The sequence below is a fragment of the Bipolaris victoriae genome (genome assembly GCF_000527765.1).
Source record: "Bipolaris victoriae FI3 unplaced genomic scaffold scaffold_35, whole genome shotgun sequence".
Classification (NCBI taxonomy): domain Eukaryota; kingdom Fungi; phylum Ascomycota; class Dothideomycetes; order Pleosporales; family Pleosporaceae; genus Bipolaris; species Bipolaris victoriae.
This window is the reverse complement of record NW_014575357.1, coordinates 107,992-134,055: the sequence shown is the minus strand read 5'-3', so window position 1 is coordinate 134,055 and position 26,064 is coordinate 107,992. Positions and strand designations below refer to the sequence as shown.

Genomic DNA, 26,064 nt, shown 5'->3' with positions numbered 1-26,064 from the left:
TGTCTGCTTAGGAAGAGAGGAAAAGTTTTTCCCAGGGACCAAGATATCAAACCACCGTATCCCGCCTTCTTAGCTCACCTTGCTTAATCCAACTCTTCAACGCCGAGATTGTACCCCTTCTTTCCACCCAAGCCTCTATTGACATATCCTTTCCTCCTCCTCCTCCTCCTCCGCCGCCGCCGCCACCACCACTAAAACGCCGCAGATTCATTTTCAGACTTCCTCGACGACTCCGTTCCTCCTAAGCAGGCGTCGTACTCCGATCTCTCCTCAGCAAACCACCCCGTCCCTTGGGTCTCGGACTAACGCTACCATGCTGGCTGGTAGCGTCGCTGGGCAGGAAACTTGTGCGAAGCGTTACCATACCCTTGCCCACACCTATGTTCTGATCACTCCCACTGCCCTGATCGGAGACTGTGAACTGAGCCTCACCAAGCTCCTCGTCGCGACCGAATTTGGCGTGGTTCTTGACGATGATTTTGAAAAAGGCATCGGCGGTGCAGGGCACCTTGAAGGACTCTTCAGATGGATCGAATGTCGCAGAGCCCTGAGGAGCCTTGATGTGATCTGTCTTGTGGATTTCCTTCTTGCCGAGCTGAATGTGTACGCGAATGTTAGTATTGGGGGCGAAGCCGTCGGCGCTCAGGACAGTAATGTTAGCCGTGCCTTGCTCTGCGCTTCCGACACCATTGTTATCACCGAAGCGACTGTGGAAGCTTGAAGCACCCCAGCTGCGATGTCTATTGTGGTTCGAGCCATCCTTCGGGGGTGTGGTGGGTTCACCTTCGATCGAGATGACGGGCGTGTCAGCCGATGGCCGGTCTGTAGCGGTGTCTGGACGCTCGGGTTCGTCTTCTGGGGCTTCGCCACGAGACTTTCTGCGCTTGAAGCCACGGCCAAGAAATGTTCCTGCACGGACGACGTTACCGCCCACAAAGGCAGCGCCCTTGCCGACGCCTTTTACGGGAGCGCCAATGACCTTGCCCGGAACAGCAAAAGTACCAGAGAAGGTACTTGAGCCCTGGCGTGATCGCATGACATAGTCTGGTTTGAACAGCATGCGCAGACGAATGGCACCGGATTTTCCATCGAGTGCGAGGGTAACTTCTTGCTGCTGGAAAGGCTCAAGAATCTCCAGGTTGATGGAGGCTTTACCAAGGAAGTCGGCCTTGTCGCCAAAGTCCCAGTCGTAGACGTTGACAACAAAATCAGCTGCTGTCCGGCTGCGCACTGGTACTTCAAAGTACTCATTCCAAGCAGGATGTAGTGTCTTCTTCTGTGTCTTGGTCTTGTACACCTCCTTGTCGTTGAGCACAAACTTGCAGTAAGGATCCGAGAAGCCATTGCGATCAGCTGCAGGCAGATCCGCCGCATCAAGTACGTCTACCCGAAGAGTACCCTGGTTGTTGAATGATTCGCTGGGATCCAGACGCATTTTGACGGGAATGTACTTGAGCAGCACAGTGATCCTGTTGTCACGTCCATGCTTATCTTTCAGGGTAAAAGTGGTGGGCGTGTTCTAGAAAAGTGATTAGCAGAAGTTTCTACAATAACCACTGCAGACGTACCAAAGCTTTCCGCAGCGTATCAATGGTGTTTCCAGTCAACTTGGCAATGACATGGTCATCCTGGTCTTCGCTGTCGTTGTCATCATGCTCCATGATACGGAGAGTGATCCTGGAAAAGTCGAGTTCTCGAATCATAGTATCACCAACTGCATCTTGTTAGCGTAATGCGACATTATACAGTGCTTCACCATACTGTCGTTGAAAGTCATCTTGTTGCTCCTGATCTTGGTGCTGATATAACTAGCATATGCCATGTCGTCCATAATGACATCGACATGACCACCAGTCCTGGCAAACTCGCCTTCGATGAGCTTGAACACAAGCAGACCAGATTCTACAACACGTCAGCGACTGTCAACCAAATTTGTAAGAATACGGCGCATGATGCTGTAAGTTGGGGACACCAACTCAAGCAACTCAAGTCCGCATTCTCACACTGACCATGCAACCTACCATATTTCTGCAAGTCGTCTGCAGTAAGCTTCAACTTCTCAATTGTCTTCTTTTCGGGAATTGAATCGACCTGTTGCAGCTCATTCTTCTCAAGCTCCTTCAGCATGTCCTTCTCGCTCGACTTCAGCGATGAGATGGTGCCTACAGTCTCGGCTTTGCTTGCGATGGAAGTATTGGACATTACGCGCTGATGGCCACCGATCTTGGGGTCATCCGATGTAGAACCATTGGCCGAAACCTTCTTCTCTTCTTCTTTTTCTTCCTCGTCCTCTTCAGGATCCCATGTTGGGTAGGTTGGGTAGAATGAGCAGGTGTAGTTTAGCGTGCCTCTGGATTGAGTTTGTCCAGCCATCCTCAAGGCTCCTGCAGTAGGCTGCTTTTGTTCATATTCAAGGTATTCACCGTTCTCGTCCTGCTTAATGTAGTCACCAGCCAGGAGTTCAATGTGTCCCATTGTGCGGTCTTTGCCAAGATTCTCCTCGTCCATGACCTCCAACGTAAGCTTCTCGCGGACGGTGTGTACAGGCACATATATGACTTCGTCCCAGTCTGGGTTGAGGTTGTTCTTGAATACGACTGTACGGCCCTTTTCAATGCCAGAGAGCAAAACGCGGACGTACGGATCAGACTTGCCGAGCGCTTCGAGGTTGCGCAGCTCACGAGCGCTTTGGAAGTGCAGTCGCATGACACCGATAGGCGTGAGATAGCCACCTGATGATATGGCCCCCTTGAGTGCGACAGGCTTCCAATCGAGCTTCATCTTCACACGGCCACTTTGGGTACCGGCAATGTTGTACCATTCATGGCCCTTGGCCATCAACTCCAACATGTCATCAATGGTAATTTGGTAAGTGCCAAGGATCGGATCAGTTCCAAGTTCGCGGTCATCTTTGATTACAAGACCCAGCTTTGCCTTCTTACGGTCGGTAATAAGCATCTCCTTGGAGGCGTCTGGCCAGATCGGTTGGTTGGTTCGTTTCATGGTGCGTGATTTATGGATTTCATGTCCGTTGAGGAGTAGCACGGCATATGGGCTCAATTGTCCAATCATGCTCTTGCTGCCATCAAGGTCCTTGGCCTGCTCCACTGTAAACTTGCAGATACCAGTTCGCGACTCTGGCGGTGGCTCCTTGGTGCCGTCTTCAAGAGTGGTCTCTCCTAGAACAGGGAAGAAGCGAACGTCTGCCGAAACCAGACCCCGGGCTCGTCCGCCTGACATGACCTCGAGCTGTAGGTTCTCATGATCGGGATCCTCCTCGAGCTGTTCCAGAGCGAAAGTTGCGGTACCGAGTTCCTTGTCCTTTCGGATATCGTTGTAATCAAAGATGTTGATGGTAAGAGAGTCTTTCAGCGAGGTGATAATAATGTTGACGGTTTCATTCCATCTCGGGTTAGCGTTCTCATGCACAGTCTTAGTGCGTCCAAGTACATTGCGATTATTGATTGAAACAGTAGCGTAGGGGTCAGGAGTGCCAGAGAACTTGTCGGGATTCTTGAGGCCTTGTGCGCCGTGGAAATGAATTTGCAAAACACCAATAGCTTGATCGACGGGATTACCAGCAAGCATCTTGGCGATTTCAATGGGGAAAACGTTGGGTTCGTACATCATGGGGCCGAGATTAGCATGAATCTGCTCCATGATAAACGTCTCCAATCCCGGAATGAAGTTGATATCGAAGCCAAAAGTCTCACCGCCCAACGGCTTGCAAACATAGTCAATGGTTGGGCGTTCCAGAAAGGACATTTCGACTTTTTCGATGTGGGGAAAGGGTAGCTGTAGCTTGAACTTGAGGCGCATAAGGCCTGAAAAGGCCATATCCTCGACGATGACATCCAAACCTTTGCTGACAAGACCTTTGCCGACGCGGATTTCTAGCACAACCTTGGGGTTAATCTTGTTCTTGATCTGCCTTGCGGTAAGGTCGGCCGTGTCGTTTGGCGTAAAGCTAAACTTCCAGTCCATAAGAACAATGTCGTCCTGGGTCTTTGGATACGTCTTGACATGCTCCAGTCGCGGAGGCTTCGTTCCGAGCACAAACGTCGTCATCTTCAGACTATCAAGGAATGCCGGAGTTGAAGTAGACAGGACTTGGTCGACGGTGCCAACAATGGTGTCACACAAGACGGGCGCATAAATAGGCCAAAACTTTACGAGAAAGCTATTGATCCACTCAAGACTCTCATTGTCCGTCTCCAGCTTGTTCTTGGCCATTTCACGATTGAGGTCGTCTCGAGCATTGCGACGCACGCGGCGAATGGATGTCCGGTAGTAGGTTCCGCAGACGGCCATGAAGATCATGATCCAGCCTAGTCCGCCGCCGAGAATGCCCACTACCCACGAGCTCAGACAGGCAAAGATGATGATGCCGGTATTGTGGTACCAGTCACCAAAGAACTTGTCCTCGAGCTTGCCCTCGAGCCATGTCTGATGGTCTGCCAGAGAGGGCTCGTCCTCGTCCTTGTTCTCCGAACCTGGCATGCCAAACCGTGGGGCCCATCCGACTCGCTCCCACCGCGCATCTTCGTCGAGTTGCTCGGGCGCGTGACCATTTGCCTTTGTACCGTCTGGTGTCTGGATTGCTCCAGCCTTGGTGGGCGTGGGCAGGTCGTACTGGGCAGGACCGTCGCCATCGGCGTCTGATACGAGTGCGGTAGCTTTGTGCTCGCGGTGGAAGCCAGGTGGAAGTTTGGCTCTAGCTTGTGCCCGCTTCTGGTCGGGACTGGCATCTGGGTCGAATTGATAGGCGACACTGCCCGCGGCTTGCGCCTGATTGACAATTGATTGTTCTGCCTGGCGCGCGGTAATGGAGCTGTTGGGGTCTTTTGCTGCTTCGAGGACACCTTGCTGCTTCAGCTCTGATTCCCGCGATGCGGTAGCCATGCTGGGGGTGTGGAGCGGAGACCCGACCCGCTGGCGCTGGCGCTGGACAGCAACTAGAGGAGGACCAGGGCGTGCAATGGGGCGGGTGGAATTGGGCGGGCAAGGAGGCGAGTGCAGGTTAAAAAGAGGGAAGCGCGAAAGAGACCGAAATACACAGAGAAGGAGAGGCTGTGAGGGTACTGCTGCCGATGCAAGCGGAAACCTGTTGTTTGGGCCGATTAGCTTGGTTGGTACACGCGGCGGCGGCAGCTATGCTTTAGCGATGCTGCAGCCGGTACTGCAGTGGATGAGCACTAAACTGGACTTTTTACTTTACAAGCCGGGATTATTGGCCGGTGGATCGATCGCCGAAGGAAACAAAGGAAATTGCGAGCAAGGAGCGGCTGGATTGAAGATGATGAGCGGGGGAAGGGGTGAAGGCGCAAGCAGTGGAAGTGAAAGTGGGCAATTGAAACCAAGGGGAAGGTGGTGAAGGTGAGTCGTGGACGTATGTAATTGCAGCTCTCTGGCCACGACGATCCGGACGTGCCTTCCTCGGCAGGGCAATGGCTCCTTCAATGGACGACGCACTGCCGCACTGCCACACTGCCAATTGCAGAGAGCGATTCAGCCGAGCAGGAGCCCACGAGAACTACGGCGTGGCTTCGGGCAAACCACTAATCTTTGCTGGCGTGATTAATATGGCGATGGATGGAAGTGAATGTGTATAGTCCAGCATCGGCCGGGAAGCGGTAGTGCGAGGGCGGGCATGGATGGAGCTGCGCCCAACAAGTGGCTATGACGCTATCAGCTAAGGAACGCGACTGCTTGGCGCACATCGCGTTCCTTTGCCCTTTGGCCTTGCACTTGTCCCGGCCGTGCAGCCAACCACACACAGCCAGCCACGCCCGGCCAGGCCAGGGTCCACTCTTCTCTACACTACTGCTACACTATGCTACATTACCACTACTGTACTAACAAGTACGGCTACTACGCCACACCACCAACACCTCCTCTATTGTGCAGCTAACTAAACCTGAATTCAGTTACACCTCCACGCCCTCGGACTCGCCCGTGTCACTCTCAGAAACGACGAGTCCCGTCCCCGCCTCTCTGTCCATGTTCTATCCATTCCACCAATGGGCAATCGCCAGTGACGGGACAAAGTAAGCCCCGCCTTCTTCTTCTTCCTTTCCCCCCAGTCCTTAGTTGCATGCATCATTTCTTAGGTTTTTGTTTTTTTTTTGCAACAAAACAAAAGCGCTGCCGCAATGTGTGTTCGTTGCTTATTGTGCAACCATTGTCCCTCATCCAACTATGGATGTATTACATGCATACACATGCATTCTGGTTGCATGCTCACCTCGTATTTCAGCACATGTATGTACACACACTGCACACGTTGCAGACCGCCTCGTCAAGAATGTGCTCCTCTTGCTCTCAGGATTGTCCACCTAGCCAGATCCAAGCCACACTTTGGTCAGCCACCGCCACTATGTATTTCTAACCTTCCCCACCATCACCACCACCATATCCATGTCCTCAAAACTCCTTGAGCAGCCGCACAATCTGGCCTCTGACACTGTGCATGCATTTAGTAAGCAGGCCCGCTGGCAACTGGAAACTTGCGCCCAGACGCTCCCTCTTGCACCCCAGACACATACCTATGCATCCGTGGATCCCGCCCTCTGTCCCGCTCCCGATCTCGCTCCCTGTCCCTATCCCGACTCCCATTTCTTGATCGTACATAGTCGCGATCATCCCATTCGTCTTTGGCCCGGTCGTGGCTTCGTCTCCTGTCACTGTCACGCTCGCGCTCGCGCTCTCGAGGATACTCTACGTCTGTAGAGTGCCGTCGGTGTGATCGCCCGCTGCTGCTGCCCCCATCGTGCCCCTCTCGCTCACGATATTGATGCTCTCGCTCCCGCACATATGCACTCTCACCTTCGCGAGATGGCGGTACAGGGTGCAGTGTTGGTGATCCCCATCGCACCCCGCTGTGTGGCGCAGGCACAGGTCTGTAGCTCGTGCGTGGAGGCATGGCCGGTCTGCGTTCATAGTACTTCCTTGCTTCCTGCTGCGCATGAGCTACCTGTGTCGCAAACAGCGGCGATGTAGTCGGCCGATACACCGGCTGTGGTGATGTTGCCGTAGAACTTCGTCCTTCCATCCGAACCGTCTCGTGTTGGTTGGAATATCGACGCGCCTCGTGGTAAGTGGGGAAATAGCCCGGCTGTTCTGCAGGTGCATCGTGGGATCTGCGAGTACGCAGTATTGGCGTCCGGCGTCGAGGAGATTGATCCGCATCAGAGTCCGACTCCGACTCGGTCGTCGATAGTGAAGACTCGCGACGCGGCGGTTGGGGGCGCTTGTGTGCAGGATATCTAGGTGCTGCCTGGGGTACAGATGCTACAGGTGTCGCATCTTCATCTGAGTAGCTGTCGCTTTCGTACCGACCTGGCATAGTCTTCTTTCTACTAGCAAATGGATTCAGTGGGTTCAGCATGTGCCTGACCCGTGAAGTGACGGCCCGGTCGCGATCGTCGACAGGTCGCGTAGACTGCTTCATGACGTGACGCATAAAAGTAGGCCTTGGTCTCTCGTTGCGGTACAGCGGATCTTCAAAGTATCGGAATGCCCCATGCTTCTCGTCAGCCGAAGAAGGCTCGTACTCGGTAGAAGAACGTAGTCTCGCTTCGTCGGTGCTCCCATCGTTAGCCTCCTCTTCCGCCTCTTTCTTGAGTCTGGCTGCGACATTGTGATACCACGCCTCCATGGCATCGTCGGGCTTGTCTGGAAAACACTCTTTGGGAAGGATCTTGGGGAAAATATTGCCCGTCTCGGGGTCCGGTATGTCGTCCAGTTCCACAGCTCTTTGGAGAAATGGTACGTGCTCTTCTGGTCCCAGCAACAGCTGGATAGTCTGCCACGTTACAAACCCTTGCTTCTTCAAGGCCGGTATCGTTGGGCTCGAATACCCGTCGTCGTCCGCTGCGGGTTGCAAACTGTGGTATGCGCCCAGCGAGCGGTAGATGAATGCAATCGAAGACGGCGGCGTGTCCGTAAACAGGACATCGTAGTCGCCGCCAACACTGCGGTACCAAGCTGCGATTTGCGACGGCGTCAGATCAGGCGAGTCGCTGGGTTCAAACTTCTTGCTCTGCGATGACAAGCATCAGTACCCATCCGTCCCAACAACGTCGAGCTAGCGAGCCGCCTCAGAATACTTACAATAACCTCTGCAATGCCTCTGAGCAGACCATCGAGTTTGCGCGTCCCACATTTGTCGTCTTGAAAAAGGTAGCCCCAGTAGTCGTATGCTTCGCGATGCGCCGCGTTGGCATTTGCCGTGTTTGCGACATGCTCTTCCTGCTGCGTAGGTTCTGTGGCCATGCTGGGGAAAGGTGGAAATAGCAGCTATCAATGATTTCAAGCATATGCGCGTATGTATGTATGTAGTAGCGCCTCGGCTCAATCTTCGGAGCTGGTGCTGATCCAAGGTGGTGCGGTCGGTGAACCCCGCTGTCGTGCGACGCAATAATGCAGGCGTAAGTATGTATGGAACGTGACGGCATCCGGAAGCTGCTGCTGCTCCTGCTGCTTATATCAAAAGAAATCCGTCGGCGCTATCAGCAGGCACAATGGCGCGTCGACTGCGCCTCTGCGCCGCACGAGAACTGCTCCCAAGGTTCGCATGTATTGGGCTGGCGGCCTGTTTGCGTGGCTGGTGACCATGCTGACATCACCTCTGATAGGTAGGGCCGCAAGGCTGAGCTGGCGTGAGGTCTGAGGTCGCAGTCAGGCACCCGTTCGGGCTCACATGCCCACTAGCGACCCAGCCCGACGTTTCTGTTTCCATCATCCCGCCGTCATGCGCCGGCGTGTATACACACTACTCACTCATAGGCCATCAACAGTCAAGCTTGGAGAAGAATAATTTGAGAAAGACGATTATATTCTTTTTACCCGCCAATAATGCATGTCTACTATCATGATGCGTCAGTCATGGACGGGCCAGGCTGTTATGCCCCCAATTACCACATGTGTCCTATCTGTCTAGGAATGTGAGAATGCGTTGCCATCCCTCGTTACCAGTTACTACCAAAGTACTCCTTCCTTCCTCAAAAATCTATGTAAAAGCGCAAACAAAACATGAGCCAAATCTGCTCTAGTGCTCGAGCAGCCTGAGCGAACCCTGAACAACCACGTTCTCAAGGATGGAACCTGGGGGAATGTCGATGGTCGAGCCCTCGGTAGCGACAATGATGACGGTACCCTTGAAGGTAACACCACGACCAAGGTTGACGGGACCGGTAATGGTGAGATGGTCCAGCTCGACAATCTTAGGGATCGATGGGATGCGTGCTTGGAAGCTGGAAACCTTCTTGAAGTCGCTGCCAAGCTTGATCAGAGGAGCAGGGCCGAAGCGGTTGGGGTCAATGACCAGCTGGCCGTGCTGAAGTGTGTAGAGATCAGACTTGACAAGCATGAGGTCAGAGCAAGTCTTGACGGGTAAGAACCGCCTTCGGGGAACGTTGACACCATGTGCGTTCTTGAAGTGCTTGATAGCGGCACCGACAGCAGTCTCGAGTTGGAGGACTGAGATGTCGGCCTCGCCCTTCTTGTCGGCAGGGATCGACTTGCCGTTGGGGATGATTTCCATGGCAAGCTCGTTAGCCTCAACAACACGCTTGATGGCCGCGAGGTTCATCCAGATGTTGTTGGTGTTGAAGTACTTGAACTTCTTAATCGACTTGAACTCATTGACGTGCTCCTTGGGAACCTGGGCAATTTCGAGCAGACGGACAGAGCCCTCGTAATCGATGATAGTACCACCCTTGACGTCGGCCTTGGTCTTGTCGGTCAACTCCATGATGTACTCGGCCTTGGAGTCAACCATGTGCTGGAGGATGCGGAGGTCGACAACGGCACCCAGGTTGTCGGCGTTGGAAAGGAAGATGTACTCGATACCGCGCTCGGTAAGCTTGTCAATCATACCTGTGTTGTACAGAGACTCGAAAACGTCACCGTGACCTGGGGGGTACCAGTTGGAGATGTCTGAGTTGTACTCCTTGGGAGCGGGCAGGAGCGAGTCCTTGAGGATACGGGGGTACCTCGATTGGTTGAATGTGAGAATGTCAATGTTGTGGCCCTCGTACTTCTTGATGATGCTAGCAGTGTCCGTGTCGGTGTTGAACGAGTTCATGAGCACAAATGGCACGTTGACATCATATGTGCGGTTGAGGTACTCAATCTGGCGAACGGACAAGTCCAGGAAAGACATGCCGTCACGGACTTCAATGACTGACTTGGGGCCAACGCAACCCATCGAGGTACCGAGACCACCGTTGAGCTTGACGACAGCGAGCTTGTTCAGGTATTCAACACCCTCGGTGTTGGCAAGGTCATCGTAGTTGACAACCTGCTCAGCCTTTGGGGGTGCGATGCGGTTCCAGTCAATGGCAGTGCCCTTAGCCTTGTCATTGAGGTACCGGCGGAACAGCGCGAAGAAGTTGTCCATCTCCGTCTCGAAGTACTGCGACCATCAGTATGTTGTGCTAACACGACCAAGTGCCCCTCTTCGATGTCCGCAGCGGATGATCATGACCATTTTCACGATTGTAGGCCATTGACCCTAGCGAGTGTGTTGTATGGTGCGAGCAGCATGCGGGGAATCGAGGAGAGGTATCGAGCAATTGAGACTGACCTTCTTCTCAGCGGGGTCGGTGACGGTATCGGCGAGCTTGTTCAGCGCATTACGCATTTGCGAGGCAGCGACATTGGTCGATGTGTTCTCAAATGCCTAGACAAGGGACTTGGGTCAGCAATTGGTAATTGAGATGGCAAAAGTAGGGATTGCATCGCTTGTGGGGTGAATGTTGCAAGACCGCCACTGCGAGGCCGCGGAGTATACACGCAGGCGGTGCGGGGCAGATGGTTCTGTGGAGCTGCAACTGGCGCCCTCTCAACATCGCCTGACAGCTCGAGAGAAAGGCTTGCCAGTGAGCTGTCATCCTTGCACAAGGTGGCAGGAAGCCGCCATAGACAGACGTCCGTCGGGGCCAGGCTCACCAGGCACAAGGTGCCAACTCAGTGCAGACTGAGAGTGGTGAAGACGAGGGGAACCAAGGCAATTGAGGCAATGGTGAAGAGAGAAAAGGGCAAAACCAAGGGGAAGATGGGCAGGCTGTACAGTGACAGCGGACGCGTGTACTTACCACATGGGACTGCGACTTGCCGTGGTGGCGCTGGGAGGAGAAGCCCTCGCCCTCAGCAGCAGAGGGCTTCAGGTGGGAGGGGATCGCGCGAGATGCCATTGTAATGTTGAAAAAGAGGTAAAGACTAGAAACAGAAGAGGAGTGTCGGGGACAGCTGTTGTTGGGGAGCTGGACTCCTTATAGACAAACGGGTCGAGCTTGGCGCTGGACGTGGGGCAAGGCGAGAACGGGCTCTGCCTGGTAGCAAGAAAAGGCTTGGGGGGGTAGAAGGCGAGTAGTGAAGAGACGGTGTGCATCTGGTTTTTTATACCTGCAGTCTACTATTGCCGCTCGGAGACAAGAAGGGCAGTTTTGAGCGTAGCATCTCTGCATGGCAACGGCGACGCCGCCAATGGATCCTGCCCACATGTCCAGCGCGCCATACCTCGTGTCCTCGTCTGCTGCTATCAATTGGGTTGCTCCCGCGCTGGACCTGCTCTGTTGTCTGCATAGAGGCTGCCGTTGTTTGTTTTGCCAGGCGTATGTACACTGCCTGCAAAGCACCACCACCACTCCCACTTGCTGTACCCACCTCGGCGCCCCCTTCACCGACGTCTCAGCACACCATTTGTGGCTCTGCCTGCCACCGGCCCCGGTTCGCGGCGCTGCTGGCTGCTATCCGGCCGTCTGTCCGAGTCAATGTCAACATCGTCCATCGAATGAGCTTTGCGGCCGCCTATCTGTCCAACCTCACGATGCACAATTGTTGAATAATTTCCCTGGGAGCTATGTCGATAAACTGAAAAGCCCCTCATCTGGTCTCGGCGCTAGCAGGGGGGGCATGCACCCAACCTGACGTAGCCCGCGCGACCGCCTTTCCCATTGCTCCCCAACAATCTTCCCCGGCATGCGGGCAACGTCCCAATTTTCCTGGCCTGTGGCGAACGCGCGACATTGAGGCAAATGCCTTGCTATTCCTGGACAACCCGCTTTCTCGTCGACGGCTACCTGCCCAGTATGGCTACCACGTACGCAGTCGCCTTCGGAAGACATTGTGCCTGCCCTACGCTCTACGCCGAGAGCATATCTACTACTACTTATCTACCACTACTCCAGGGGTAGACTACTTACTTAGAGTACCGCTGTGGTTGACGCCACTATGTACAGTCAACGCCGTCCCGAGTTCAGCTGTCGCTTAAAACACGTGGGGGATCTACTGCTAAGGTTGTGTATTGTAGGCTTACAGCAGCGATGCCCTTGCTTGACAGACGTGGACATCAACCACTCTTTCCGTCCTGCTACAAGCAACAACAACGACAACCCTCGTGGCGGTTAACTTTATGGATGTCAGCCTGCCGGCTCATCGGCAGTCGACACTGTACCCAGACCGAGGACTATCCAAACTCTAGAAGCCCTCACACCGTGTAAGACAGGGGGATAGATATTGGGTGGGGTCCAAATCGCCGCCGGACACGCTAGCGGAGCTTATCCACAGAGTATACTACTCGATTCAGGAACACACATGTTGATTTCTTCCCGTGGCTTGCGTCTCGCCAATATCTGCACCCGCCTCTACGGTCACAGCCATGTTCTAGTTCGCCATTACCAACCACATTCCATACTCTGTCAAACATGTTCTTGTCTCAATCCGAACGCACTGGTCGCATAATCTCCACAGCTGGCGCGTCGGCAAAAGGTACGGCGTGGGGCTTGCCAACTCGCAGCTTGATCCATGCGCCCTGATCCACATCTTGCGTGAAGAACTTCTGTCTAAGCTCTTCGACGAGCCACGCTAGTAGGCTCTCAATCGTCTGGAATGAGGACCCTGAGATCAGCTGCGACTGGTCAGTTAGCGTCCAGCGCTGAAGCCGAATATACTTACCTCAAACAACAGACTCTCTAGTTGCGGATAGTCGTCGACGCGGGAGTCAGCGATTCCATCTACCCAGATATTAACATCCACGGGCTGCTTTTGCAGTCTCTCATTCGCGTTGACCCCAATTAGGCAAGGAATGCGGACGTTGCGCAAATAAAGTACGCTCGAGCGTGTTCCAGACTTTTCAATACAAGAAGTCTTGTGGCCTGCCCCTTCGCCGAGCATGCTTCCCTTTTGGTAGCACACGTTCGTTTCGATAGCATATATTTCAGTTGAACCTGCAACATCGCGCACACATTGTGAAACTGCAGCTGAAAGCGCAGACGTGCTTGTCCAAGCCGATGTAGCATTCCCAAAATTTGCTTGAATCGCTTTGCTGAGTATACCATAATGGACGGTGCTATCATCGACGGAGTCTGTGGAAGAAGCTGAAGTGAACTGTTTGCCTAGGGTGAGGATGACACTGATAAAGGCCCTTTGCTTTTTCTCACGACCCCAAACATCTTTGCCAGCATTGACAACCACTTCCAGGTTCTGAACCATAATCTTATCGTAGTGCCCACTTTCCACGAGCTGCGCCTCCCATTGCGCCTGCCGCACTATTTGAGCCATGGTTTGTGGGTTACACCAGATTCTCGGACGAGGCAAAAGCTTTGATTGCGCTTTTTTGGCGTCTAAGGGTAAGATCAGGTGAAGAGCTTGTCATTATGTTAGTCACAGCTGTGCCGAAATCTCATATACTCAGCAAGAAAGCCATTGCCTGGATATATAATAACGACTATGCGTCTGCCATCCAAACAGCGCAGATCCGAGCGGCATTGCAAGCCATTTTCCAGCAAGCCACAGCGCTAATGAAATCCAACACCAACTCGAACACCCTCTTGATTATTTCTTGCCAAGTGACGATATCATTGATCTAACGCTGAGGGCAGAAAAAGCACACGTAAAAAGGGCTGAGAGATGTTGGTGTCACTTACAAGCTGGAGAGATGTCACGTCAGGCTGGATGGTGGGGTTGTGACAGGCGCCCTTTCAGCACTCAAGAAGCACGGACGTCTTTCCCGAGCTCCGCAATCGAACATTCTAGCTACACATCAAACTACAATAATTCAAAGCTGCTCCCTCTGATACTATACACAACAAGTAATTCGTAATTTCTGTGCAGGAACAGCTAGATTTTCACATCAACAACATGGCGGACGCACTAAAAGCAGAGGGCAACAAGCTCTTCGCCGAGAAGAAGTTCGCGGAGTCCATGTAAGTTCCCCGCAAACATGGTCCAGCCCACCATTTACTAACAAAGTATAGCGAGAAGTTCTCACAGGCCATCGAGCTCGACCCTACAAATCATGTCCTCTACTCGAACCGGTCGGGCGCATACGCATCTTTGAAAGACTGGAAAAAGGCACTCGAAGATGCAAACAAAGTTACAGAGATCAAGCCCGACTGGTCAAAAGGCTGGGGGCGAAAAGGAACTGCGCTACACGGCGAGGGTGATTTAGGTATGTGAAGCTTGTGACACGGGAGAATTCACTACTGACAGCAGATAGTTGGTGCATCAGACGCCTTTGACCAGGCACTCAAGCTCGATCCCAACAACGCCCAAGCCAAGTCGGGTCTGGAAGCCGTAAAACGTGCAATCGATGCCGAGGCCAGTGCTGATGGTGCAGGACTCGGTGGTATGTTCAGCGATCCAAACATGATCGCAAAGCTGGCAGCCAACCCCAAGACTGCGTCTCTGCTCGCTGATCCAGAATTTATGGGCAAGCTTCAGATGCTGCAAAAGAACCCAAACATGGCAGGCCAGTTTATGCAAGATCCCCGCTTCCTACAGGTCATGAGCGTACTGCTAGGTATTGACATGTCGTTCGGTCAGCCACCAGAAGCCGGAGGCGCAGGTGCAGGTGGTGCAGGTGGTCAAGACGCAAGGGTAGAGGAAGATGTCGAGATGCCCGATGCGCGCCCAGCACCTGAGCAGCCGAAGAAGGAGCCTGAGCCTGAGCCCGAACCCGAACCTGTCGAAGAGACTGAAGAAGAGAAAGCCGCGAAGCAGGCCAAGGCCGAAGCCGATGAACTGAAGAAGAAGGGCACAGAATTCTACAAGAAGCGACAGTTTGACGAGGCCATTGAGAACTACAACAAGGCATGGGAAACCCACAAGGACATTACATACAAGACCAACTTGGGAGCGGCCTATTTCGAAAAGGGTGATTACGAGTCCTGCATCAAGGCCTGTCAGGAGGCTGTTGAGTATGGTCGAGAAATCCTCGCAGACTTCAAGATCATTGCAAAGTAAGTCTTTCGCGAACAACTCACATGAGTATATCTAACACTTCATAGGGCATTTGCACGTATTGGTACCGCTTACGAGAGAATGGGCGATCTCAGCAACGCAATCCTCTACTACCAAAAGGCACAGACAGAGCACCGTACACCCGAGGTGCTTGCCAAGCTTCGCGCCGCCGAAAAGGCCAAGATCAAGGCAGAGAAGGAGTCATACATTAACCCAGAAGAGGCCGAGAAGGCACGCGAACTCGGCAATGCCAAATTCAAAGAGTCGGATTGGCCCGGTGCGGTTGAAGCGTACACGGAGATGATCAAGCGTGCCCCCGATGATCCAAGAGGATACTCTAACCGTGCCGCTTGCTTCATCAAATTGCTCGAGTTCCCATCTGCCATTCAAGACTGCGACGAGGCTATCAAGCGCGACCCCGACTTTATCCGAGCGTACCTGCGCAAGGCCCAAGCATACTTTACCATGCGCGAGTACAACAAGTGCGTTAACACGTGCACTGAAGCCATGGAGCACGACAAGGAGGGCAAGCACACACGGGAGATTCAGCAACAAGAAGCCAAGGCATTGCAGGCACAGTATGCTGCCCGCGAGGGTGAGACTGAGCAGGAGACTATGGAGCGTATCCAGCGAGATCCAGAGGTGAGTTTTGAGATAAGTTAGTGTTTGTTACTTTTTTTTACTAACGAACCTATAGATTGTCGGTATCCTGCAAGACCCGATTATGCAAGCCATCTTGCAGCAAGCAAAGGAAGATCCCGCGGCGCTGCAGGAGCACTTGAAGAATCCCGAGATTCGATCCAAGATCCAGAAGCTTGTGCATGCTGGTGTGATTCGCATGGGACGGTAAAAAAAAAGCGGTCCGATTTTTTTTTACGCCATGACATGAATGCTTTTTTTTCCCTCATGAACAGGATCTTAGATGGCAACATACTTGGGAGGTTTCAAACGGCCGATCGAAATGTATAATGTTTCGACTCCAAGCCCTGAGATTTGTATATTTATATGGATCTTATCCTTCTTTTCTCTTCTTCGTTTCTTCTTTTTTTTTGTCTGCATAGCGATTAAGGTAATGAAAAAAAATAATCAAACAGCCGTGACAACCTTTTCTTCCTGTTTCCATGTTTAGATGTGTATTGTGCCAGTATGCTCATGCTGACTTGAAGTTTCACACTCCAACCTTTCTAACCCGACAAAAGAACAACAGTGTAAAACATGTTTATTATCTTTCTTTCCTACTCTTCTCGCTGCTAACTAAACACCACTAATAAAATCCAACAACCGCAACAACGCCCCATTCTCAACCCTACACCCCTCCCCTTCCCTCTGCGCCCGCCGCAACCCCTGCGCCAACCACACCCGAATCGACTGCGGATCCAGATTCCTAAAGTTTTGCTGCCGAATCAATACGTACGCTTGTGCGCAGAGCGTAGTACTTTCCGTTGGAGAAGGTGGGGGCCGCGTTTTACAGGTTGTGCATTCGGGGTCGGAGGGGGATGTGGGTTGGGGAGTTGTGGTGGTTGGGGGGTCGGAGCAGCAGGGTGGGGGTCCGGCGGTTGGGGTTGGGGTTGGGGTTGGGTTGGCGAGGGAGAGGGGTGCTGGGGTGTCTGGGAGGGCGAGGGTGAGGGATATGTCGGCGAGGGGGGAGAGGAAGTAGGTTGAGTCTGTGGTGGGCGTGGTGGTGGTGGTGTCGGTGTCGGTGAAGAAGGGTAGGTCGGAGATTTGGGATATATCCGGGTAGACGATGTCGTGCTGAGATGTTGGATTACTGTTGCTGGTGTTGATGTTGTCGTTTTGTGCCGGGATGAGGAATAGTGCGGTTTGGTTTTGAGTCGATAGTGGTGGCGTGATGGATATCATGTCTTTTTCTAATATTCCACTTTCCATGTTTCCATCGCCGTATGCGTCTCTTTCTGCGGCTTGTTGTCGGAGTAAGGCGATTTCTGCTCTTGCTTCTACTAGTAGTCTTTCTGTCTCGGCCAGCTTGAGTTCCAGTGAAGCGACGTGGTCGCGTTGGCGGGCACGGTGTCGTCGTTGGTTTTCTCGCACGCGGTTTAGGGTGTGTTCTGCGGATACGCGGGCGCGCTTGGTTCGTGGTGCGCTCGCTCCTGTGTTTGTGTCTGAGGATGAAGGAGATGCTGAAGAAGAAAAAGACATTGGGGAATAGGCTGGTGGTGTTTGGTAAGACATGATGGCGTTTGATGTTTTTCCTTCTTTTTTTCTGTGAAGGGTGTGTACACTGGGTACAGTTACGTGACAAAGTTTGGAGTGGCTTCGTCTTCTATATAAATGTGAGTTACAGAGTGAGGTTTTGTGGGTTTAAAGTGTAGGGCACTCAAAGAGGGTAGGGATGAGGCGTTGAGTGTAAGAGCTTGGCGATAACATATCGATGAGGCCGTTAGTTGATTGGCTGAAAAGCAAAGGCGAAACGACGTCTAGCCCTGGGGATTAGCTCCACTGCAACGGTGTGTTCGTCAACGTCTTCTTCTCTTGCGTGCACTGCTTGGCAAAGCTTAACTCCTGATCGTCTTTCTTCTCGAAAATTGTCATCGTGATTGATTTCGTGCAGCATGCGATGTCATTGAGATCACGTGCTGTGCTACTACATTGGGTGAAACAATCAGGCCTGTCACGGTCCCTACGCTAGACCACGCAAGAAGAGTTTCATCCTGTGATCCATCCACTCAGTATCCTTTTTATTGGCTCCACCACCCGCAATATGACCCCAGATGCTGGGAATGACCTCGACAAGACCGTTTTGCAGGCTCTCGACCTCCCTGTGGCTTACATATGGCCTGAAATACTGATCCATTTCGCATGGCATAAGGAGGACTTTTGCTTTGATGCTCTTTAGTGCCGCCTCGAGATCCCCATCTTTGGTGCAGCGAGCAACATCACCCCGTTGCCACATGCCCAACATGGCCAGCAGATCGTCGGCGGCCCAGCCTTCGTAGCCCTGGATAGTGGTGACATCGTCCCAGTCGCGCAGTTGCTGGAAGCCCATTTCCTTGTAGCATTCCTTGTCGAACCATTCTGCACTCGTTAACCAAGCCGAGTAGGCTTTACCAAAGGCTCTGATGCCTCTTGCTGGACTTGCAGCATGTTCCAACGCCGCCTTTGGGCCTTCGAGAAATTGGTAGTTGTGTCTGCTTGTCTTGGCTGAGGAGCAGATGATGACTGCATGCTTGATAAAGTCGGGATGTGAAACTAGCCAATGGTAGGTGATTTGGCCGCCCATGGAGAACCCCAACATTATATCGACGTCTTTGATACCGAGCTCCTCAGTCAGGAGAGGATATTGGGCATTGATGCAGTCCATGTATTCAATTTGGGAGGGAAAGTTTGGAGTGTTTGAAGGACTGGAGGATTCGCCATTGCCAAGGAGGGCGATGAGGATAATCTTGTGGTTCTTCAAGGCGCCGTCTGCGTATGTTGGGGTGGTGTTGAGGCGGCCCTTGAAACAGGTGTGGACGACTGCAATCTTGGAGTTGTGTGGATTGAGGATCTTGTAGGCTAGTTTGAGCTTGGGTAGTGTGGAAGCATTGTGGAAGGTGAAATCCGAGACCTCATAAGTCTGGAGGGGCTCCGAGGTGGTCTGAGAAGACATTGGTACGCGTGTTGTTGGGGACAGGAATGACAGACTATGGGGGCGGGTGTATTTGGCGGGGAAGAACGACGGAGGGGTAATATGTTTCGGAGGTTATGACGATAGTATGGGTCTCCGTTCCGTCATGGTTAGGTGGAGCCCCACTTGCGGCTCCAGGAAGTGCCAAGTCGAAGCTTCATTCAACATTGTACATATGTGTGTTGATGGATAAGTTGCTCGTCATGAGAAGTGTGCCGGTGTGAACTGCCATGTATGTATGTACACGGCCAAGAAAGCTTCACATGATCTATACGGAGATGACAGGGGTCATGATCTCACGGAGGGGCGCGTGCGGTGTACATTTTTAGACTCTTGTGTGTGTGTGTGTCTGTCCATGTGGAATGATGGCTGACGGAATCGGGCCAGTCACTCTTAGTTTCGTGGCCCGGTCAGATTAAACTCTATGTTTGCGACGCGTGTTGGAGTGACATGGTTAAGGTTGAGATGAGGATGAGGATGATGATGATGATCGGTGGAGGCTCGCGTGTGGCTAGGGAGCTGGTGGGGCAAGTGTGGCATGAGGATTGCAATGGCAATCTCCTTTGGCAGCATGTCCTACTGTTTGTGGCTGGCACATGGTGTGTAAAGGCAGGAGGAATGTCTTGGCAGGGTGTGGTTGGTACGGCAAATGTCGAGTAGGGAGGCCCATCGTCATATCGCTTACTTAGTGCTGAGACCGATATGGCTCCTCTCCGGGCGCTAACAGCCTGAGGCACAGTAAGCACCTTGTTCCCATCTCACATCGCGGTAGGACCCCTGGCCGCCACGGCTCGACGTGTTGGAGATAGACACTATGCAGCCGGTAGGGCAGTGTGTGAGCATACTTGCTGTGGAGTGATTGTGTTCATGGGGCTGACGTCGACTACGGTGGATTGGCGTAAGCTTGCATGGACTTGGCCGCAGGTTTGGCATTGCCCACGGCCCATTTTCACAAAAAGCTAACGTCAAAGGAGGAGCAGACAAGGGGCCACGGCAGCCGACAGGCGAGGTTAGAAGGTGATGATCCTTGTCGCCGCCTTATCACTTCACGCTGGTGGAGCGGATGCTGTCATGTTTCGGGCATAGACGGCTGTGTGGTGTTCCAATTTTGGGACGCTGGACTAAGTGTGTAAGTAAGTAAATTGTAGTCGCTGTGACAGGAGAGGCACACATACTTTCCACGCATGAGGCTTTTTTGTATCGTTGGCGTCGCCGCTGCCGCCGTCGCTGACAGGCAAAAGAGGCTGGCAGACGCTCAGTGTAGCAGCTGTCAAGACGCGTGAAACAGCTGCCATGACCGTCATGGCGCCGGGGCCGCCGTCTTCACAAAGCCAGAGCCCGACAAAATGCGTGCTGACCGGCAAGCCGAGGGTCTCGTATTGTGGGCGCAAGCATATCCACACTGGCGATGTGGTACCACAACAGCAGCAGGCTGCACTGGGGCTGCCACGCGCAAGCTGGCCGGATCGAGTGCAGGCAGTGGAGGCATGGGCATGCGCAATCTCGCTCGGGCGCATTTGCGAGGGCGTTTGGAATGGCAGAGCCAACACGGGCGTGCAATTAGCGTGCACCCTGGCCAATTTGGCCCTGTCGTCTAGCTGCATGTACCCTCTCCGCAACGACGAACGGCTACGCTACTAGGCTGCTGCTACCCTCGCATGGCCCTGCAGCCTGATCTCCTCGTCTCGTGTCGCCGTCCTTTCTTCTCCCCGTCTCTCACTCTCACTCTCACTCTCACTCTCTCTTGTCTTTCTTTTTTTCCTTGCTTCCTTCTTGCACACCCGTTGCTTCTGTTCACATGCATTGCAAGAAGCGCTCTGGCAACTGCATGTGCGAGTGAGGCCGTTTCATATGCTTGGGCCCTGTTAGAGAAGCCCCATCCATCTCCTCCGCCAATCCACCGCCCGCCCCCGCTGCCGCTGCCGCCAATTGAGCCCTGGACGGGACGTCGAAGCCACCTCACTGCTTCGCTGCCCTTGTAACCACGCACGCGACCACATTGCTCTTCCACAAACGCCCTCCACTACGCCTTGCCGGCCCTGTGCCACTATTCCCCCACCTCTGACCACCACCACCTCCACCGCTCCGAGTCGCGCCTGCACACAGCACCATGGTGGACGCACACGAACCCGCCAGTAAGCTCTTCTCCAAGAGCCGCTGGAAGACCAAGATCCTCGACAAGACCAGCGAGCTCGCCGCCGCCAACGCGAAGAACAAGCCCGTTGACAACAAGGTTGACAATGACGACCTTAGCGCCTTCCTCAAGCCCTCAACAGACCGTGCCGCCCAGCAGCTACAACAACAAGAGGCTGCCGCTGCTGCAGCTGCCGCCTTCCTCAACCGCCCCCGCATAGATGTTGCCAGTGCCCAGCGGTGGCCTGGTGCCCAAACCATTCTCAACAGTGCAGCAGCAAAGAGCCCAGGTCCGGGAGGCTTGAAGTCGGGCACGCGCAAGAAGGGCCTCACCGTAGCTTTTGTGCGCACTGTCCCGGACGTCATAGGCCACGGCGGCGACGAGTGTGAGGACCCCGCCATCGAAGTGGCTAAGAACAAGAAGCCCGTGAATGTGCCCGCAGTGGAGCAATTGCCCCCCGAGGTGCCGCAGGACGACACCATCCCCAGCCCCCGCCTCAATGGCATTGGCCGCGCCCCTTCACAGACTGAGTACAGGTCACATGCCCAGACAGAGTACAAGACAAACCTCACCAGGACACGCACAAACCCCGGCGAGCTGTCCCCTCCTCTGAACCAGAAGATGCAGCTCGGCCAAATCACCACCACCGCACAGCTCCCCCCCACCCCGCCGCGCCACTTGGGCCCCATGGGTCTCGGCGAACGTCCCAAGGGCCTCTCTCGTGCGCCAACGGGCTTCGACTCCATGATAGAACCTGGAATGCACCAACCCATGAGGCGGTTGAGCGAAGACTCGGTCTACTCGCAAGATTCAGACAACCTCTCGCCTGTCGTATCCAAAACAATGTCTGCACGCGAACCCACAATTCAAGAGGAGGAGGATGATTTCCGACCAAAATCGCTCAAACGCAGCCAGACTGGCTTCAGCACCGTGGGTGAGCAACTCAATGACGAGCCCGCACATCCTGTACCCACAGTTCCGCAAATGCCCGACATTCATGGAACCGGACATGAAGATGACGCGCATGCTTCTTTTGCAGCAAGAGTCAAGCAAAAAATGCGTTCAGAGGAGGGTAGGACCTTACACGAGGCCGCGCAGCGTGCAGCATCAGGCGAACGGCGGGATTCAGAAGAGAGCTCACAGCGCTCGGTTCCAGGGACGCCCCTCAGCAACTCACAGATGGACTCGAGGACATCACCACGCAGAGGGCTTGATACTGACGACCCTCAACGATCAAGAGCCCGTGGACCATCTCCCGGACAGAGGCCAATGGCATACCCACGCGATATGGACACGCGCGTACCATCATCAGGTTCACCGCAGTATACACCTTCTGTCGCTTCACAAACCCCCGCCTCACCCCTTTCTCGATCCGATCCTTTCTCCAACCCATCTATGCAACGAGCAGCCTCGACCGCCGACAAGCCCCATCCCCAAGCGTTTGATGAAATGCCTCGTGTCTCCAGCCCGCCTCAACCTTTGGCAGGAACATCAACTTTTCAACAACAGTCCTCGCCACCGTCCTCGATACCTACAGCGCTTGCAATGCCGTCAGGGCCACCAGGTGCTCAAATGGCATCACGCAGTGCTTCTGGAGCCACAAAGCCTGCTACCTCACTCGGTCGCTCTGACACACAATCTGCGAACGAGCTGGCATATCGCGACTTTGCTGAGCGCATAACCCACATGAGAGGCATCTTTGAACTAACAGCCCAGCTTGGCGGCAACATCTACAATCATACTCCTATGCAATGGCTCCGGGTCGCCACTTGGTGGTTTTTGAAAGGACGTACTGGAATGGAAAATCTTATTAGGAGCCAACACAAGTCCGCCGACCCACCACAGGAGCGGCTCGCCCAGCCTCACGTCGATTTGGCCAAGGTGTGGTGGATCATAACTAAAGTCCTGCCAAACCACCCTGGCCTGCAAAAGTACGGCGATGGATCTCCCGACGCTCAAGTCGAACTCGCTCGACAGGCAGGTGATGCTGCGGGCGCAGAGGTTTATGACATCCAGAATGCCATTGGCCATTACATGAAGTTGCTGGTCGGATCGATGAAGAAGCACCATAGCATGCCTCCTACGCAGGCCCTCATCCAGGGCCAGGACCAGGCGATATGGGAAGAATACCCATCATTTGCTCCCGATGCCGCCACTGTACTCAGCTCGGGGCTCGCCGGCCAGCCGGGCGGTCAGCAACAGGTCAGCCTTTCGCAGTACATTCCTCTTTCCGACACCAAGACCGAATTTTGCTACTTCCGCATGTTTGTCAAAGCTTCGTTATCGACCGATGACCCCGCCACTGATCGCGTGCCAATGAATGTCGTCTTGTCCGTTTTGCGACCCAAGGAGGAATACTCGGCCAAGCTCGCCATTTGTAGTCAAAACAGTCTAATCAATATCCTGGTTGGTCCGGGCTCAGCCATCACATGGAGAGACGTCAACTGGAAACAACAAATGAACCAGATTACTGTACAGCTACGGCACGGATTTCTTCTTACGCTTGCCCTGCATGAAGCGGATTTCCGTAGTCTATGGTCGATTGTCAGTCACACGAGCCGGGTAGAGTCGGATCTGCGAGAGCGAAGAGACGAACGATTTGCCTGCAAAATGTACCTCCGCGAAGCCACATACAAGGACCCAGCGAACCCATCCATGTTCTCCCAAGAACGAATACCAGGCTGTAGGCTACTAGTGTTCCAGAGGATTGAACTTAGCAGTGAAGGTACTGGAAAGCGGAAACTGCATCGAGGTTACCGAATGGTACTGGTCACGCCGCAGCAGCACAAACAAGTCAGCTTGGTCAATCATGAGCTTGGAACCAAACAGGAGCCCATGAACTTTGAATACGTCACCGAACCTGATCAAGCTCCAGCCCTGAGATTACGTTTCCGCGAAGAGGGGCCGAACAAGCAGTTCAGGATCTGCATGGCGCACCTAGTCTTCCAAGAAGGCAAGGATCGCAATAACCTCTTTGGTACATTCACTTCGATGAACGTTGCGCCTGGCGAAACCACATTTGCTCAGGTCGCGCTCAAAGGATTTCACATTGAGAGTGCCGATGAGACCGAGGGCTTCAGCCAAAACGGGAGTCGCGTACTCGAAAAGTTGCAGTGGGTCGAGGCCAAGGTGATGAATCAAGATCCTGAAGCTTCAGGATTGGAGTCGGCGCCTACCGTCATGAGTGAGAGCTTGAGGATTATGTGCAGACATACTGCAGGTATTGTCTCTGACCGTATGAACTTGGGTGAGTTTGCGTTACTTTTCTGGGTGTGTGTGTGGGAAAAAGATTAACAGATTCTAGGTCCAGGTGAACTTTTGGTTCGCCTTCCAGTCGATGGTTCTCCCGAACTTACGTTGCTCCGCGAACCTCAACAAGACATGGCTGTTGCCATTGATGGCAGTCGAACCGATCCCGCTGTTCCTGAAGATCTCGCAAAGTTGCTCCAGACGCTCACGAGCGCGTCAACGATTCGACGCCTGACATTTAACTCGTTTAATGATTTGCATACATTCCAGCTTGCTGTTACTGGGTTCCAGGTCAAGTTTGACGGACTAGCAGCTTCATTCTCTATTTCGCGTCGACGCATGGTTGTTCCCATTTACAAGCAGTGGACCGCCAACCGACTCCGTCTCCAGATTGTCGAACAAGACAACATTGTCCAGCTCCTCGCCTTCTTCGAGGACTTTTCGCATGCCGACGCCATGAACTTCCAACTCCGTCTGACTGACACATTTGAAAAGTCTGACAAGGGAGGCAAGTTTGGCTTGAAGCTCGTCGATGCCAAGTTTGCGCTGCCCGTGGATGAACGACGAGGCGAGGGCAAGATACAAAAGGCCGAAGGCAGACTGACGGGATGGTCTGGTGTCAAGAGGCGCTTTGTGTGCTTGGATGAGATTGAATATCCCGGCGAACATGACGATATTCTCATCATGTTTGACTCTGCAGAGAGTAAGTGTTTTCCTTGTACCCTTTTGAGGATTGATTTGGACGACGGACTGACATCAATTTTAGCGCGTGATTGTTTCGCCGAAGCTCTCCCCGCTGCAACCATGGAGCGCAAATTCACTGTGCGTAGGAAGATTTAATCGGCGTGGAGCTCTACTTGGTTGTATCTCTCTCATCCCATCTTTCTCGCTGCTACAAAGCATACATGCTTTCCTTTGTATAGCAAAGTCCAAATGGGTAAGTTCACTTGCGACTTGTTCTTTTTTTTCCTCGTTAGTTCTCCCTTTTTCTTCATTTCCTTTCCATTGTATGGATAGAGGGTGCTTTTTGGTGGGGGTTTTCTTGTTTCTGGCTAGGAGTTTATGGCGACAATATCAACGGGAGCTCATTATATGATATCACCACATCCCCCAAAGGATGAACGGGGCTGGTCAAGGGAGAGAGGAATTTTGTCTTGTCCCTTGTTTTTTGTTTTTGTTTTTCACAAGTCCATGCCAACTTGTTTCTTGTAGCTCTCTTGCGTCTCTTCTAAATCCAAGTTAGCCTGACTGCGTCTCTGTTCTTTTTTTCTTCTTCTTCTATTCGAACTTGCGAGTTTCGAGGTCTGGAAACCAGATTGATTGGTACGGGAACGGAATGTCAAAGTTGGTCACTAGCCAAAAATAGGTATGACAAAGGGCTATTTTGAGGTGAGAGAGTTAGTTGCTAGTAGAGCAAAGCAAAGCAGAGAAAGAGCAGAAGATGGATGCATCATTGAAGTAGTGCAAGTATAAAACAGACAGGAAGAATGCAAAGTATTATTATACTACTAGATACTTGGTATGATATCAAAAAAAAACGGGGCAGTCCAACAGGTGGGGGCAAGTTCCCTTAAACTGCAAAAAGTATGGCAAGAAAGAATCAAACTGAGGTATCCAGGCAGATTGATGATGATGAGAGTCGTTAATCGTCGTAAAATGCGGGTTGCGAGTTTAAAAACAAGAAAAAAAAGAATAAGGGATATATGTGCGTTCATATTGCCAGAAAGCAAAAAAAAAAGCAGGGTTTGCAGAGGAAAACATGTGGTATCCAGAAGAAGCGAGGTTTGCGTGAGTTAGAAACGGCATGGCA

At 53.0% G+C, this 26,064-nt stretch overlaps 7 protein-coding genes across 7 annotated transcripts; 1 reads left to right on the top strand and 6 right to left on the bottom strand.

Annotated features, from left to right (window-relative positions):
- Positions 1-241: 241 nt before the first annotated feature.
- On the bottom strand, positions 242-8,274 carry COCVIDRAFT_37107 (hypothetical protein; the record flags this gene model as incomplete). Its single annotated transcript, XM_014701933.1, has 6 exons — positions 242-1,519; positions 1,569-1,714; positions 1,762-1,902; positions 2,022-4,903; positions 6,546-8,041; positions 8,113-8,274. The coding sequence occupies 6 exons, from the start codon at positions 8,272-8,274 to the stop codon at positions 242-244; spliced, it is 6,105 nt and encodes a 2,034-aa protein (XP_014557419.1).
- A 775-nt stretch (positions 8,275-9,049) lies between these two features.
- COCVIDRAFT_97128 (hypothetical protein) lies at positions 9,050-11,198 on the bottom strand (the record flags this gene model as incomplete). The annotated part of the gene is made up of 3 exons (XM_014701932.1): positions 9,050-10,417; positions 10,589-10,684; positions 11,100-11,198. The coding sequence occupies 3 exons, from the start codon at positions 11,196-11,198 to the stop codon at positions 9,050-9,052; spliced, it is 1,563 nt and encodes a 520-aa protein (XP_014557418.1).
- A 1,523-nt stretch (positions 11,199-12,721) lies between these two features.
- Positions 12,722-13,566, bottom strand: COCVIDRAFT_37105 (hypothetical protein; the record flags this gene model as incomplete). Its single annotated transcript, XM_014701931.1, has 2 exons — positions 12,722-12,913; positions 12,961-13,566. The coding sequence occupies 2 exons, from the start codon at positions 13,564-13,566 to the stop codon at positions 12,722-12,724; spliced, it is 798 nt and encodes a 265-aa protein (XP_014557417.1).
- Positions 13,567-16,500: 2,934 nt separating this feature from the next.
- On the bottom strand, positions 16,501-17,436 carry COCVIDRAFT_97280 (hypothetical protein; the record flags this gene model as incomplete). The annotated part of the gene is made up of 2 exons (XM_014701930.1): positions 16,501-16,844; positions 17,016-17,436. 2 exons carry the CDS (start codon positions 17,434-17,436, stop codon positions 16,501-16,503), a joined length of 765 nt encoding a protein of 254 aa, XP_014557416.1.
- Positions 17,437-17,884: 448 nt separating this feature from the next.
- COCVIDRAFT_97117 (hypothetical protein) lies at positions 17,885-18,853 on the bottom strand (the record flags this gene model as incomplete). The annotated part of the gene is made up of 1 exon (XM_014701929.1): positions 17,885-18,853. One exon carries the CDS (start codon positions 18,851-18,853, stop codon positions 17,885-17,887), a length of 969 nt encoding a protein of 322 aa, XP_014557415.1.
- Positions 18,854-19,917: 1,064 nt separating this feature from the next.
- Positions 19,918-20,475, bottom strand: COCVIDRAFT_15337 (hypothetical protein; the record flags this gene model as incomplete). Its single annotated transcript, XM_014701868.1, has 2 exons — positions 19,918-19,992; positions 20,047-20,475. The coding sequence occupies 2 exons, from the start codon at positions 20,473-20,475 to the stop codon at positions 19,918-19,920; spliced, it is 504 nt and encodes a 167-aa protein (XP_014557354.1).
- Positions 20,476-20,981: 506 nt separating this feature from the next.
- COCVIDRAFT_97188 (hypothetical protein) lies at positions 20,982-25,094 on the top strand (the record flags this gene model as incomplete). Its single annotated transcript, XM_014701928.1, has 3 exons — positions 20,982-24,252; positions 24,310-24,957; positions 25,021-25,094. 3 exons carry the CDS (start codon positions 20,982-20,984, stop codon positions 25,092-25,094), a joined length of 3,993 nt encoding a protein of 1,330 aa, XP_014557414.1.
- Between the last annotated feature and the right edge of the window lie 970 nt (positions 25,095-26,064).